The sequence below is a fragment of the Oxyura jamaicensis genome, chromosome 26 (assembly GCF_011077185.1).
Source record: "Oxyura jamaicensis isolate SHBP4307 breed ruddy duck chromosome 26, BPBGC_Ojam_1.0, whole genome shotgun sequence".
In the NCBI taxonomy this organism is placed as follows: domain Eukaryota; kingdom Metazoa; phylum Chordata; class Aves; order Anseriformes; family Anatidae; genus Oxyura; species Oxyura jamaicensis.
In genome coordinates this window covers 3,125,612-3,140,500 of record NC_048918.1, presented here as the reverse complement: position 1 = coordinate 3,140,500, position 14,889 = coordinate 3,125,612, and the positions used below count along the sequence as shown (strand labels likewise).

General features: G+C 61.0%; 1 protein-coding gene across 1 annotated transcript; it reads right to left on the bottom strand.

The window, feature by feature from the left end:
* Positions 1-5,402: 5,402 nt before the first annotated feature.
* MDFI (MyoD family inhibitor) lies at positions 5,403-13,845 on the bottom strand. The gene is made up of 4 exons (XM_035347382.1): positions 13,822-13,845; positions 10,129-10,378; positions 6,875-7,129; positions 5,403-6,458 (listed from the first exon to the last, which is right to left on the bottom strand). Exons 1-4 carry the CDS (start codon positions 13,843-13,845, stop codon positions 6,202-6,204), a joined length of 786 nt encoding a protein of 261 aa, XP_035203273.1. The 3' UTR covers positions 5,403-6,201.
* Between the last annotated feature and the right edge of the window lie 1,044 nt (positions 13,846-14,889).

Sequence of the window (14,889 nt, the reverse complement as noted above, 5' to 3'; positions counted from 1 at the left end):
GAGGGGAAAGCAAACAAGGCCGGGGCATCCCAGTGCTCGGGAAAGCCACCCAGAGCCAGAGGAAATCCAGAGCCCACTGCTGGGGCAGAGCCTCTAAGAGCAAGATAAGGCGGATAACAGCACCGGGGAGGGAGCATAAAAATGTGCACGAGCAGATGGATGCATAAAAATATGTCTCTGTGTATATATGTGTGTGTTTGGCTATATATGTGTGTGTGTGCGTCTATATGTATGCAGAAAGGGGGATATATATATAAATACGTGTCTGTATGTATATACACACACACCCCTGCCAGACTCGCTGGCATCTAGCAGGGTCTGTCTCACGCACACACACAAATGGACGGAGGAGGCAGGGGGCTCGGATCACCCCCAGCACATCTGTGCACGCAGGGAAGGCGGTGGGGGTGAGCGGGAGCCCACACGAGGCCGAGCACGTATGGAGGAGTGAATTTAATGCGTGGGAGGCGGCCGGCTGCTCGCTCTGTCACGCACGTGTGCGCAGCGTGTGCCAACTTTCCCTGCTTTGGGAGGGACGAGCGCTTTGGTCTCAAAGCAAAAAGAGAAAAAAAAAAAAAACGGTGCCGCTTTTTTCACTCTATAACTCACTGTGGCCGTTCGGCGCGTTTCGGTGTGGGGTTAAAGGTAGGGCTGAATTTTCCTCCCCAGATATTCCCGTTAATGGCTTTCAAATGTTGGCATCCCCGGCGGGTGCCTGCGCATGTGTGTGTGTGTGTTGGCTGCCGGCGCTGTCTCCCGGCACGGCGAGCTCCCCAGCTCCCAGATATTTCAGCTAACTCCGTCTCCTCTCCGGTTTCAGCTGCGTTTTTAAAGAAAACAACTCCCACCGACTGCAGCAGGAAATCACTATTTGGGTTTATGAGGCACCTCTTCCTGACGGGCTGCGCGCAGACGGCTCTGCTTGGCTCTGCGACGTCGGTCCCCGGCCCGGCAGCGTCGCACGCGGACCCTCGGCATCGGAGAGGGGCAGGGGGACACGGGAAAGCCACGCGTGCGAGGGCTGCAGCGTCTGCCAGCAGGAGAGAAGGAGCTGCTTGAGCTGATCGGGCTTGTGTCGGCTCCTCAGATGAATTAGGGAGAGGGGAGGCAAAGGGGTGCCTTTGGTGCACTGAGCTGTGCACATCGAGGCACTGAAGGTGTGAGAAACGTTAGTCAAACGAAAATAAACTCACTCTGAATGTTGTTGGCCACGTTTCCCCTGCTCTGCACTTACAGAGGACCCTGGACATGGCTCTTAGGTAGGGACCTAGGGGGATGCAATCAGCCTGGGCAAGGACGTGTAGCAGCGGTGCTGCTGGGGCAGGATCCGGCCATCCCATGGCTGGTCCCGGGGTGTATGTGCCCACGGACACGTGTATGTGTGTATAACCCCTGGAGACCTTGGTCCAGCTGTGCTGCACACCCTGCCTTCATCCCATGTTGTGTCCCTGGGGTTTTGGTGTATTTTTTGGGGGGGGGCAAAGCCCTGCCCTCCCTGCTGGCTGTCTGGCAGAGTGCGAGGGGCTCGCGGGGCTGCTCGGCTCCGCTCCGCTCCTCTGTAGGCACCCAGCAGAGGGTTAACGCAACCCCTCCTGCATTTTCCTTCTCCAACTTGGTAGCAAGGCAGAACGTGGAGATATATGGTCTCCGCTTGGGTCCCGGCCCCTGAGGCTGGCTGGAAGAGGCAGTGCTTGCAGGCAGCTTGCTCTTTGGCAGCGAAACCCGCCGGTGGTGGCCAATTCTGCACCGCTGCAGATATTGCTGAGCTCAGACAGCTTCTGCACCCGCCTTCTCCGGGGAAAAGAGACATTTCTGTGTAATCCCTGCTGGAGACAGCAACGTGGGGCCGTCCCACCCTGCTCCCAAAACCTGCTGCTGCATGGAGCAAAGGGGCTGGGTGCTGGGCTGGCACCCCAGGAACCGGCACTGAGTGTCCCCTCTGGCACGGGTACGTGCACAGCACCAGCAAGCAGAGCAGTGACGGTGAACAGGGGCTCCTGGGGGGAGATTTGCTGCCCAAAACCCCCTTTCCAGCACCTTGCACGCGTGCAGGATGGAAGTGGTTAGCTGCTGCTGAAGGTCCCGGGATTTTTCCTCCGTCGGATGCTCGCGCTCCTGGCAGGTTTGGGATCAAAGGCGAAAGCAGCGCCGAGCAGATCCCGTGGGACGCCAGGGATGTCGGAGAGCGGGGAAAAAGTGATGCTGTCAGGCCTGCGGCCTCAAGCTGCTTTTTGGGGAAGGGTGAAAGCGAGGAGAGGAGCTGGTGGACCTGCAAAGCTAATTCCTTCCAGCTGTTGTCAGTCTGGCAGGCTCTCAAAGGAAGTTTAATAGACTGCAGTCGGCTCCCCTCGGCCCGTCCCCCCATCGCCGTGCTGCGAAGGCAGCCCAGCAGAACTGGGGATTACATGAGCTGCCGCATCTTCCAGAGCCCTAGTTCTAGGGTTTTTTTTTTTTTTTTTTTGCTTTTGGCTCTGGCAGGGTTCTCGTGTGTGTGTGTGTGTGTGTGCACCATGCACACGTGTGATGCCGTCCTCTCGCTTCCAGCCAAACCTGCCCCTGTGGTTGCGGTGTGTTAGAGATGGGGCAGGGGCTGCACGGGGCCAGGATGGGGAGCGTGGAGCAGGAGTGGGAGCAGGAGCAGGAGTGGGAGCAGGGGTTGGAGCAGGGATGGAACTGGTGGTGAGGAGGGAGGAGACGGCTCCGTGGGCCTCCTTGCTGGAGCGCGCCCCAGTCCGCCGTGTGAACAGGGAGGAAACAGGATGAAGAAAGTATTTGGAGTGGAAAAATAAAAACCCTCTCACTTGCTTTATTGATTGTGATTGTAGACAGAAATAGCTCGGGCTGCTGAAAGCGATCACCACCGAAGGAGCAGAGGCGCATCCGCACCGCCCGTCCCCCCAAGCATCCCCCTGCTGCCCGCAGCGATGGGGCTGGAGGGGCTCGGCCGTATCCTGATGGGTGCTGCGTCCCTACACGCTGCGCTGCCCGCTGGCAATGCTCGATAATAAACTTCCATTATTAATACGTTCGATGTCCCAGCCATAATAAATTGCCTGCAGAGAGAGAGGCAAGTGAAAGCCCTGGAGGCAGCCAGTGTTGTAGCTCTCCCTGCCCTGGGTGAGGTCTTTGGGGAGACGCTTTGGGTTATCAGCAAAGGGATCGGGGGGCAGGGGGTTACCCCAATAGCACAGCCCCATGTGGGATGAACAGCACGCCCACCACGTAGTCCCCTTCCTGGGCAGACAGACCAACGCCACTTTGGGAAGCAGTCACCGAGCTTTAACCGAGCGATGCTATTGGAGACGCTCAATAATTTGATGAATTTTAGCCCGTTTCATTGAATTCCTTCGGTGAGGACCCCAGCCGGGCTGGGGGGAGCACGCAGATGAGCCCGGGCACCCAGCACAGCCCAGCCTGCAGGGCCGGCACCTGCTTGGGCACAGCTTGCAAGGGAAGCGTGAAAACCAAGTGCCGGCAGGAGAGTAATTAGTTAAAAACTGAGCACATCTGCTGTTAATTAATTCCCAGGCAGGAGGGTTAACCCCTGCCTTCCCCGGTGCTTTGCAAGGTGCACGGCCAGCAGCAGCTCGCATCCAGAGGAAGGGTTGCACTTTGCTTTCCGAGCCCTTGCCAGGCACTTGGGCAGCTCAGCTCCCTCATTGCCACATCCCAGTGCCCCCGAGCCAATTTTCAGGAGCAGCTGGGGTATGAGCGGAGTGCTGCCCAGGGTAGCACATGTTTTTTTTCCAAACCCAGGCTTGGAAAAAAAGTTTTTTTTTTTTAAAAAAATCTGGCCATGCCCCTGCCAGTGCCCAATAAAGCCAGGGGAGGAGGTCGGCCCCCTGGGGGCAGAGCATCTCTTGGCAGGGCTGAGCTGTGCTTTTGGGTAGCCCTGTGGCAGCACCGGGTGCTGTTTTATTGGCTTTTTTTTTTTTTTGGAGGCAGCCCTCACTAAAGTACATTTGTAGGCGTGAATATCACATACACTCAGCAGCACGTCGTGCTCCGCGCAGAGCCCGGCGCTGCTCCCCCCTCCAGCGGGTGAGGACCTGGTCCTTGGGGGCAGCGTGGAATCGCTCCCAGTTCAAAAGGGCTTTTGGAACTGGGGAAACTGGGTGCATGGGGTGCGTGCCATCCTCTCTGCAGGGAGGGGAGGATCTGGGACACAAGCGTGCGCGGCACCACCAGCCGCGGGGCCCTCCCGCACCGGGGAATCTGTTCCCCATTAAGCAGCTCCGGCAGCAGCGCTCGTTACCGCGGCTGGTGGGGAGAGCGGCCCTGCCAGCTCCAGCCTCCCTAATTAGCACCACGAGTGAGGCCAGGCTGGGGAAGGCCGGCGCCTCCGTCCCTCCTTGCCAAGGATGCAAACGGCTTGGAGCCGAGCCGCAGCCAGAGCCTGTGGCAAAGCTCCCACCGGCTCCGCGATGGGGCCCCGCTCCCGTCTGTGTCCTGGGGCAGTGAAGTGCAGCCCCCCCCAGTTCTTCGTCCTGGGGCTCAGCTGAATTTTTGGAAGGGTTCGAGGCTTGATTTGCCACCCTGAGTCCTCGCCCCCATGCGTGGGGTGGAGGAAGGCTGCTCGCACCGTCCTCTTCCCCTCCGTGCACTTGCCCTGCGCTGGGCTCCGGCCGCCTTGCGCTCACCACTAAAAATAGGTTTCATGGCTGAGCCGCAGCCCCGGAGGGCAGGCAGCCCAGATCCCAAACCAGCCTGTGTCACTGTGACCAACTGACCCATTTGGCCTCGGCTTTTAAGCATTTTTTCCCTCCTTGCTCAATTTCAGCCCAGCCAGCAGCCTCGCTGGGGCAGACCCCGAGGGGCTGCAAGACTCCGGGGGGGCGGGGGGGGTCAAGGTCTCTTACTGGCACGGCACGGCACGGCATGGCACAGAATGACATGGCACAGTACGGCTCAGCATGGCATGGCACAGCATGGCACGGCATGGCAGGGCACGGCATGGCAGGGCACGGCACGGCATGGCACGGCACGGCAAGCTCCACGGTCCCTAGGCAGGGCTGGGAGGAGGCGGGTGACACAAAGGCACCCAGGCCACCGAATTTGGCTGGCCTCAAACCTCCCACAGCACCTCCCAAACCCCGGGCACTCTGCGCCCTCCCAGCCCTGCAGCTGGGACTTGGCATTTTTCTTTTCTCCTATAAGGACCCCGTGCCCCTGCGGCAGAGGGGAACCAACTGCGGGAAGTGAGGGGTGAAGGGCAGAGCTCCAGGGCTATCACCGAGCCATCTCGTGTCCCCAGCGTCTGAAAAATCTTGCATCCCCTGCCCGAGCCCCCATGCCCTGCGGTGGACCGAGGGGACACGGCGCAGGGATGGGGGGCACGGTGCAGCCACGAGCTGCCATCCCCCGGGAGCGCCTTGCAGAGCACGTGATGCAGCAGCCCTCGGTCAGAAATGAAGAAAGACCTTTATTTACAGTAACAAAAGGGACCAAAAAAAAAAAAAAATAATAATACCATGACACTTACTCTCCCTCCCCTTCTCCCCAGCTCTCCAAGGGGGTGTTATCCACCCTCACCCAGCCACGAGCCCTGTCCGTGGGGTGGCGGCAGCTGGGGATCATTTGGCACCAACCGACCCACCGAGGGATGCTCACGGGGTCGGTGCCTGCCTGGCGCAGCTGCCCCAGCCCTGCAGGAAGGGAAGAGGCAGGGGTAAAGGCACTCAGCCACAGGGGGATCCCCGCCGTGGGCATTTTATTGCACTTGGCTGCCGATCTCAGCACTGGGGAGGTGCTGGGGGCCGGCGCTGCATCCCCGTAACACCGGGCCCGCAGCCTGGCTGAAGGTTTTGGTGTCCACGGGGTCCCCCTGGGGAGCTGCACCCAGTCTTGGAGGGTCCCTGGGGAGAGGATGGTTCAGGTGCCCCCTTGTTGCCGTGCCCGGAGCAGCTTCCTCGGGCAGCGGGGGTGCGGGATGGGAGCTCCTGCGCTCGGCTCAGGTGGCAGGGTGCTCCCGCGACCCTTGGTGCGTGGGGAAGAGGTAGAGCCCGAAGGCACTGTCCCCAGACAGGGTCTGAGCGGGCTCAGCGGCTCCGAGGACGAGGTTTGCAACGGGGGAACTGCCCTCTCCTCCCTCGCCAGGCTTTGCTCTGTCTCACGCCTGGGTTTCCCCACCGGCGGGGCTCGGGGATCTGCAGGAGGGGGAATTACGCCCCCGGTCGTCCTCCCTCCCGCTGCCTCCAGCCCTCAGGAGGAGAAGCAGAGCCCGCAGCACTCCATGCAGATCTCCAGGCAGTCGGCTGACTCGCAGCAGGCGTCGATGATGCCGCAGTCCATGTCGCAGGGCAGGTCGCAGTCCGCGCACTCGCCCGAGTTGCAGCAGCAGCAGCAGATGCAGGAGTCCTCGGAGGTGCAGGAGCCGCAGGTGGCGCAGTCCAGCACGATGTTGCAGAGGGTCAGGAACTCGCAGAAGAGGCAGGAGAGGATGCAGTGGACGCAGCAGTCTGCAGGGGAACAGGGCAGGGAGGTGCTGACACCCCAAGCTGGGCTGGGGCAGCACTTGGCGAGCAGACGCTCGGCCCCCAGAGGAGGGAAATTCTCCCCTGGGAATTAAGGGGAGGGTTGGGAAGGGGCTGGGAGCCCAGCACCGCTCCAGGGACCTGCCTCAATGCCTGGGCACCGGTTCTGCTGCCTGGGACATGCCCAGACCCCAGAGGAGATCGATTTTGGAGGATGTGAAATGACCCGGTCGGCACCAGCCCTGGGGCAGGGCAAGGTGCAGACGCAGGAGGGTCCCAGGAGGGGAGCAGGGCTGACACCCAGGGTCCCGGTGAGCTGGAAGGGTGCCACACAAGAGACCCCAAGGGTTACGGGGCTGGAGGAGACCCTCTGGGAAGGGCCCCCCGGGGAGAGCCGGTACCTTCTTGCGCCTCGATAGGGATGTGGGACGAAGCCGACTTGGAGCTGCCCTTGCTCTTCTTGCTGCTCTGGCTGTTGATGGAGTGGTGGGACTGCAGCTTACGGTGAGGCTTCTGCGAGCTGGGCAGGGGGCGGAAGACCCCGTTCCCCGCGTCCCCGAGGGCACCGCCTGGATCCGGCCCTCGCCCGGCCCCGTTCTGCAGCAGGTGGGTGCAGGGGCCGGGGGGCTGCGGGGCTGCTCGCACCTGGGGCTGGCCTGGTGGGGAGAGCAGCGTGTTAACATCGGTCCTGCTGCCCCTGCAGCGCTGTGATGGGGGAAAAATGTGGTCCTGGTCCCTGTCCCCTGCCACTACATGGGAACCTGGTCCCCAGATGGGCACGGGGTGCCCCCGTGGCAGGGACGAAGCGATTCTGGCAGGAGAGCGAGCGGTCCAAGAGGAGGGAGAGGGAAAATGAGATGCTGGCTGGAGAGAAGGAGGGAGAATTGGAGAAAGAAAGGGAGGGAGGGATGAAAAAACAGAGCAAGAAATAAAGCCTTGGCGTGTAGGACGCGACGCAGCTGCCAAAACCCAGCAGAGGACTTGGGGAGGAGGTCCCCAGGGTCCCGGCATTGCCAGTGCAGGCAGGAGGGATGGAGCCACCGGGGGGGGTGACCGGCGGCACGGAGGGACACGCTCCCCTCATGCCGAGCAGGGAAGCTCAGGGAAGCAGAGAAGCATCAGCCCCTGCTACCACCAAAAGGAACCCGACGGCCAAGCCGCCATCCCGCGGCACAGCCCACGTGCTGCCCGTGGCCGTCCCCAGCATGCTGTGGGCAGCCAGATAAGGCGAAGCTGGAGAGCTCAGCACCACGGCCGCCTAATGAATGGGCTCCCCAGCCTCTGGCTGAACTTCCCTGCTGGAGGAGGGAACAAAGATCTGCTCCGGCTGCCTCTGCCTCCAGCCTTCGCACGCCTCGCTGCTCCTGCCCGGTGCCGTGTCCACCCGCGGACACGCAGACCAAGGGAGGGGGCTCGAGCGCTTGCCCCCCCAGCTCAGCAGCTCCACTCGAAGGCACAAATCACCTCCTGCTTTTGCCAAACTTTGATTTTTCCCCTCCCGCGTCAGTAAACAAGGGATGATTCAGCCCAGAGGCTCGAGGGCAAAGGCACCTCTGGCTGCCGGGGAACAGTAGCTGCTTTCTGCAAACCCTGGCCACAGGGGTCCCACGGGAGGAGGGGGCACGGCCAAGCCCCCCCCGCACGCAGCCCCACCACCTCTGTCCTCACCGGCAAAAATAGACGGAGGCTTGAAAACCACAAGCGAGTGCCCCTGCTGCTTCCAAAAGGGGAGCTGGGCTCAGACCGCGGAGGGAGGTTTACCGGGAGTTTGGGTGAAAACTGCACAAAACGCTCCGGGGAGGGAGCTGAAAATAGGCAGAGCTGAGCTGGAAGATGGGGCTGAAAGCAGGAGGGGCGGGAGGAGGGGAGAAAGGGTAAACGGACCTTGTCTAAAATGGGACGTTTCTCCCCCAAACCTCCCGAGGTCCCAGGTGGATCCCTTTGGTTCCCAAGGGGTGAAGGAGCACCCCCTGAGGTGCCACCATGCACAGGGCTGGTGGGGACGGTGGCACCTGGGGCTGGCCAGAGCCGTGGGGAGGGGACAAGCACTGAGCCCAGCGCAGCCGCTCACTACCCGCAGGTTTGCCTGCTGTTCTTTATTTTATGATACACATATATTATTTCTTTTGAGAAGCAGCAGAGCTTACAGCAGCACGGAGCGCGCTGGGTTTGGCGTTCTCCATTTCGCTGCATTCCTCAGATTAAACTGTTTGTAAATCAAACTCACGCTCCGGCTCCAGCGAGCAGCAGCGAGGGCCAGCCAGCCGCCCCCCCCGCTCCAAGCCACGAAAAAGAGCTTCCATTCCTCAGGGGGGGCTACAGCTCAGAAAGTTCTTCCGACATCTTCAACCCGGGGCCACCAGGAGCGATGCGCAATGCTCTGTAAGGCGGTGGCAGGGCCGGGAGGAGCAGCCCATGGGACAGATCCTGCCTGTGCTTGACCAAAATCCCTCCGTAAGGGCGAAACTTTGTGTTTCACACCGTGGGGACACTTCTTGGGGGGGTGGTGGCCCCGTATGGTCACACCACCAGCTTGGCTTGGACTCCTTGGAGGATCCCTGGGGCTTGGTGGTGGGTGGGTGGATGACCCGCAGCCATCCTCACCCAGCTGCCACCCGGCTCTGCCAGAGGTCCTGGTCCCTTGTCACCAGCAGGGCTTGGACCACCTGGCACAGCACCGATGGGGCAGATCTGCCCCCCAAAATCAATGACAGCCCCATCGATGACAGCCCCAGGACTCCCATTGCACCCGAGCAGGCTGCAAAGCGAGGGCTGCTGGCGATGATGCCGGGAGCTGAACCTCCTGGGGACGAGACGGGAAGGAGGGAGGGGGGGTCCCTGCACCCCACGCCCCCAGGTGCCTGCGCTCCTCCCGGCCCCGGGGCCTATGGAGTGGGGAGGGGGCTGCGCGGGGCCGCGCCACGCGGGGTGCAGCGGCTGCGGCATGACTCAGAGGTGCAGAATGTCTGTGGGCAGCCGGCCCAGCTCCCAGATGCTTGCAAGGGCTCGAGCTGGGGCTGAGGAAACGTGCGCTCGCCTCGCTCCACGTACGCTGCCGGCAGGAGCGCCGTTCCCCCACCTCCTCCTGCCCGCTTGGCGAAGTTTGTGGCCCCCTTCCCACCCTCTGCTCGCCCCCTTCCCACCCTCTGCTCGCCCCCTTCCTGCCCTCTGCTTGCCCCACCGGGAAGCATCAAGGCGCCTTCCACCCCTTGGAAACGAACGGGGAACGGCCGCGTGCGTAAGGGGCAGCCTGGGAGCAAACTCCCAGCATCCAGGCTGGGAGCCAGGGAAGGGATGGATGGCGTGGCTGCAGGAGGGGCTGGCCCCCAGCCTCCCCCCTCGGCCAGCTCTGCTCTCCCAGCCCCATAACGGGACCCAGAGCGAGGGCCCCCAGCCCTGCTGTTAACCCAGCGTGCCCCAAACCTCCTCTCAGCCCGCATTTCTCCCCAAAACCAGGGGCTGCTGGCTGCCGCCCTTGGCTTTCCCCAGCTCCCGGTGACTCACGCTCAACCCAAGCCTTTTGCTTTGATGTGGGGAAGAACAGAGCGAGGAGGAGGCGGCTTCCCACTGCCGCTGCCCGCCTCGTTAATCAGCCCCATCGCTCATTAACTGGCCGAGCCCTGCCGGGGAGCGCCGTGGTGGAGGGAGCACTCACATGTCACAGCTTCGGGAGCGTCCGCGAGCTCGGTCCTGGCCGGCGCCGTGCCGTTCGTCAGCGCTTTGCGGGACTCGTCGTCGTCTTCTGGGCACTTCTCGTGCCTGGGGGCCGCGGGGCGGGCGGGCGGCCGGGGCTCCGCCGAGGGGGCCGCTGGCGAAGGGCGCGAGGTCTCGCCCGCCTCTGCAAGAGAAACGGGGTTGGAGCCGGGGTTGGTGGCATCCTCGGGGTGCCACCAGGATGCACCCCGCTGCCATCACGCCTGCTGCACCAGCCCATGCCAGGGGATGTGCTTTTGGGTGTAAGGCAAAGCCATCTGCCCCCTTTACAGCCTGGAGAGCGCATGGGGGGGGGACACAGGGACCACCGTGAAGGATTTGGGGGGGGGTGTTGGGGCTGTGCAACTCTGCAGCTGCTCACCCTGCTGCAATGCCAGCGAGCACCCTCCCCAAAGTCACAGATTCCTTCTCCAAAAAGAGGGGAGCTGGTTACACGCAGCCTCCCAAGCTGCTTCCCCCCCACTCCCATGAAAAGGGCGCTGTCCTCCCCACAGGGAGCGGGCTGCCACCCCCCGTCACGTCCCCAAACCAGCGGATTTATCCCCAGCAGCCCCGTGGGGACAAACCCCAGCATCACGCATCCATCCCCTCGCAGAAATCTGGAGGAGCTGGGGGGGGGACACCCCACAGCGGTGTGCCCGGGGGGCTGCATGGGACTCGGCGCAGAGCCCCCAGCCCCCTCAAGCCCCCTCCTCCTCCCCAGCCCAGGAATAGCACCCGCTTGCACCACAGGGGCTGGGCTGCACTTTTTATAAAACTAAATTATAGCTTGGGCGAAGGCAGGGAGACCAAACACCCGTCATTTCCCCGGCTATAACAAGAGGCCCTACATGCAGGCAGGCTGGGGGGGGGGGGTGGTTGGAGAGCTCGGCCGCTTGGTGATGCTCAATATAACGAGCAAAATATTCCTGCAGGCAGGAGCTGGGCAGGAAGGCGAGCAGACCGCACACGTATAATTATAGGGACTATAACAAGAGGCCCTACAAGGGAGCTGGGGGCACCACCCGCAGCCCGCGGGGGGGGGACAGGAGCCTGGGGTTGTCGCAGAGGGGCTGCAAGCAGCTGGCAGCGATCCCCCTGCCTCAGTTTCCCCACAGCACCGCCCTGCCCAGCACGCTGCTCCAGCTCCGCTCATGGTTTCCCCCCTAAGGCAAAGTCCCCTCACGGAACAGACCGATGTCAAAAACCTGCCTTGGGTTTTTGTTTTACAAAACCATCTTCCAGAATTCCCGCACAGGATTTTTCTCCCTGGCCCGAAAGTCACCTGGTGGAGGAGAGATTTTTTTTTTGCCAAGAAAACCTGCAGGGCCCTGAGCGTGGCTCTCCTGCAACCATTCCCACCGGCGTGGAGATTTTGGTGCCCAACCAAGGGAAATCCACCAGCCCCGGCTGAATTTTGCACAGAAACCCAAACGGAGTGGGAGCAAGCAAGCAAGCCCCAGAAAGAAACCTGTTCCCATGCCCCTGAGAAAGCCCGGGGTGAAAGGGAAGGGAGCAGGCTGTCCTCTAGCCCCGGGTGTTTGTGCGTAGGCGTGGTGTGAAGGTGAATAACAACCGCAGGTTGCTGCATCCGAGCCCTCTGTCATGCCCCGACCTGGACCGGCCTGAGTCAGCCCTGCAGGGTTTGGCCCACGCCTCCTCTAACGCCTGTAAATGCCAGACACGAAGGCCCTGATAGCTGGGCAGCTCCAGACGGAGCCAGAGATGCGCGATCTGGAGCCGTGGCTGGAGGGCACGGCCCCAAAAGGTCCCCGGGAAGGGGCTCGAGGTGCTGAGCATCGCCGTGTCCGCTCCGCGCACAGCGTCCTGCAGGCAGTGCTTCCCCCGTGTCATTACCCCGCACCACCAGAAGTCTCACGCACGCGAAGGAGGGAGGAAGCTGGCAATTAAATTAACTCCCACTGGAACGAGCTGGCCAGGAGAGGGACAGAAATAGACGGGAGAGAAATGTGGGTAAAGCTGGTCCGGTCCCTACGCAGCCCTGCTGCCCCAGTCCGTGGGGTGAGGGCCACGAGGACGCCTTCTGGAAAATCCAGACGAGAAACGAAGGTGACACGGGGAGATCGCCCCAGGTGCTTTAGGAGAGCAAAGATAACGCAGCGTTTAAAAACAGCAGGTCGGCTTCGGTGAATCACGGCACCGCCGTCAGGTACGAGGAATTAAGCCGACAGAGGTGGCACTCCCCTCCTTTGCCTCTTGGTGCCAAGCCCAGCAGAGGCTCTCGGTCAGGCCTCCTCACCGTTTTCCCCATTTGCAAAGTCCCAGCCCGCCCTCTGCAAGAGCCCCGAGAAACCGCTGAGCTCCGGTGCCCCCCGAACAGCCCACGAGCTGGGAAAAAAAGGAGAAGGGGAAAGAGCTGATGGATGTCAGAGAGCTGCGAGCTCTCCTTGCCTTTCACCGAGTATCTCACAAGACTTTTGCAAAGCAAAAGGCACAAAATGAGAGTTTTGGGACCAGGGGGAAAACTGGGATGAGGATGGACCCCGTGCAGCACCTTTGTGCTGGCTAGGGGCGAGCGCACGCGTGCCTTGGAGGCGTGCTTTGTTCCCGACGGGCTCTCAGGACGGAGCTGACCCAACTGCAAAATCCCCGGACACAACCAGGAGGAGATGGCAGCACGTCAGCAGCCGCCCAGCAGCACCGGCCGGGGCTGGCGCCGGCACCACAAACAAGAACCACGCCGCCAGCACGGCCCCCGCTGCGCCCGGGGTGACCGCGGGTGTCCCCTGGGTGGCTTTTTTTGCCCCCGTGGTGCTGAGCCCCCCGGCTGGCAGGCATAGAGGATGTGGGAAGAGGAGACGCCAGAGCTGCATTTTTGGGTTAAATCCTGCCAGGTTTTCCCATGGCTCCCCCGTGGGTTTTCTCAGCTGTAGCCGAGCACAAGGGACGAGCTGTTCCCCCGCCGGCTGAGCGCTGCCTTTGGCTGCACAGGGAGAAACCTGGTGGCAGGAGAGGGCCTCGGACACACCTGGAGCCACATCTGAGCTCTTCAGGACCTGAGGAGCACCCAAAGCCAGCGCTGTGGGTCACAGCTCCGGCTGACGTGGAGGAGCTCAGGACCCTCTCGTCTCTCCCTTTAGTGTCCCAGGGCAGGGAAGGGATGGTGTTGGACGGAGACACAAACAAAGACTGTCTAGCGAGGCATTTGCCATTAACAACACGCTACCTAGCAGCAATATTTAGTTTGGGAGCTTTCTAATCTGTTTTATGCAGATAAAACGAGCGCGTAATCTCTCTTGGTTTTCCCTTACACGCTGCCTGTCCCAGTCAGGTGCCTGTCTGACCTATTCGAGGGATATTTTAGAGCTTGATTAAGTGGTTTCAAGTGCAGAAGAGACAGCACTGAAGCAAATCCTTCCAATCCCACGAGCCAGGCTGGAGGAGAGGAAAGCAAAATCCAGGTTTGAAAGTTTGCTCAACTGGGAGAAGTCCAAATGGCTTATTTACATTCAGTCTGAAATTAATGCACTAAAGCATTTCGCATTCAATGATATTCAGGGAAAGGAAAAGGGGTGGGGGGGGGAAGGCCCAGCAGTGCCCAGAAGTCGTGATGCTCCTGAGCAAGCCCCGGCCGCATCCAGCAGGGCTCAGCTCCCAGCTTCACCCCCCCGTGATCCCCGATTTGCCCCCTTACCTGGGCCAAACTCTGTAAAAACATTTCGGTCCTGGGACAATGAGGAATCCGGTCAGAAAAAAACAACAACATTGGATTCTATGAAAAGTTACTTCCTAAATGCAAAAAGCAAAACAAAGCAGAAAAACCCACAAAACCCCAAATAGCTTGCCAGCCTGGGAGTTGTTATTATTTGTTATTTATAGCCAGTGGGTGGGTAGGAAGAGAGGAATTTCGGGCTGGCCAGACGGGCAGGAGCAGTGTCCATCCTGACCATCCTCCTGGCTCAGGGCAGGGTCACAGCACCTGGGCAAGAGCAGGGACAAAACCCCCAAAATTCAACTCGTGGCCAGGCCCAGGCTCAGCAGCGTCTGACCACCACCAAACCTCTCCTCCGGCCACAAAACCCTACTGCGGGTTTGGGGCACAGAGCCTGGGCCTGGCTGTCCCTACAAACCCAAGGGCCCATATCGACCCTGCCAAGGAGGCTCCGACCGCCCCAGAGCCCTCCAGGAGGACCTGTTCCTGCCCAAGAGCTGCTGGTGAGGGCGTGATGGTGGGGAAGGAGTGACTCCTTGTCTCCTAAGGAGAAGAAAAACATGACTTGGAGCTGTGTGAGGCTACCAACCTGCCCGAATATCTGCGAGAAGGGAGCCCAGGGAGGGTGAGAAATAAATCACTGCGAGAAGCATCCATCACTGCGAGCAAGGTTGGGAAATATGCCTCAGGAATGTATGTGACATATATAAAGGTGGTATTCAAGACCCTCAGGTGCTGCGGATCCAAGGGAAGAAGCAGTCTCCAAGCCCCAAAGCCCTCGGACTAAACTGGAAGCCGTGGGAGAACACGGTTTGCCAAGGAAACCTGTGGACCCAGCAGGATTAGGTTCCTGCCCCAGCTCTGCCTACGGAAACCAAAGAGCATCGTGTTACATCCCAAACACGTTGTGGGGTCTAGGAGCGGAGAAACATGATGGAGAACAACAAAGGGTGAAGGATCCAGTCTGGGATCGAGTCAGCTCTCACGGACACCAAGGAGCACCGTGGTGGCTCAGTGCTCCCTCACCAAGCTGGCCAAGGGGACTTTGCA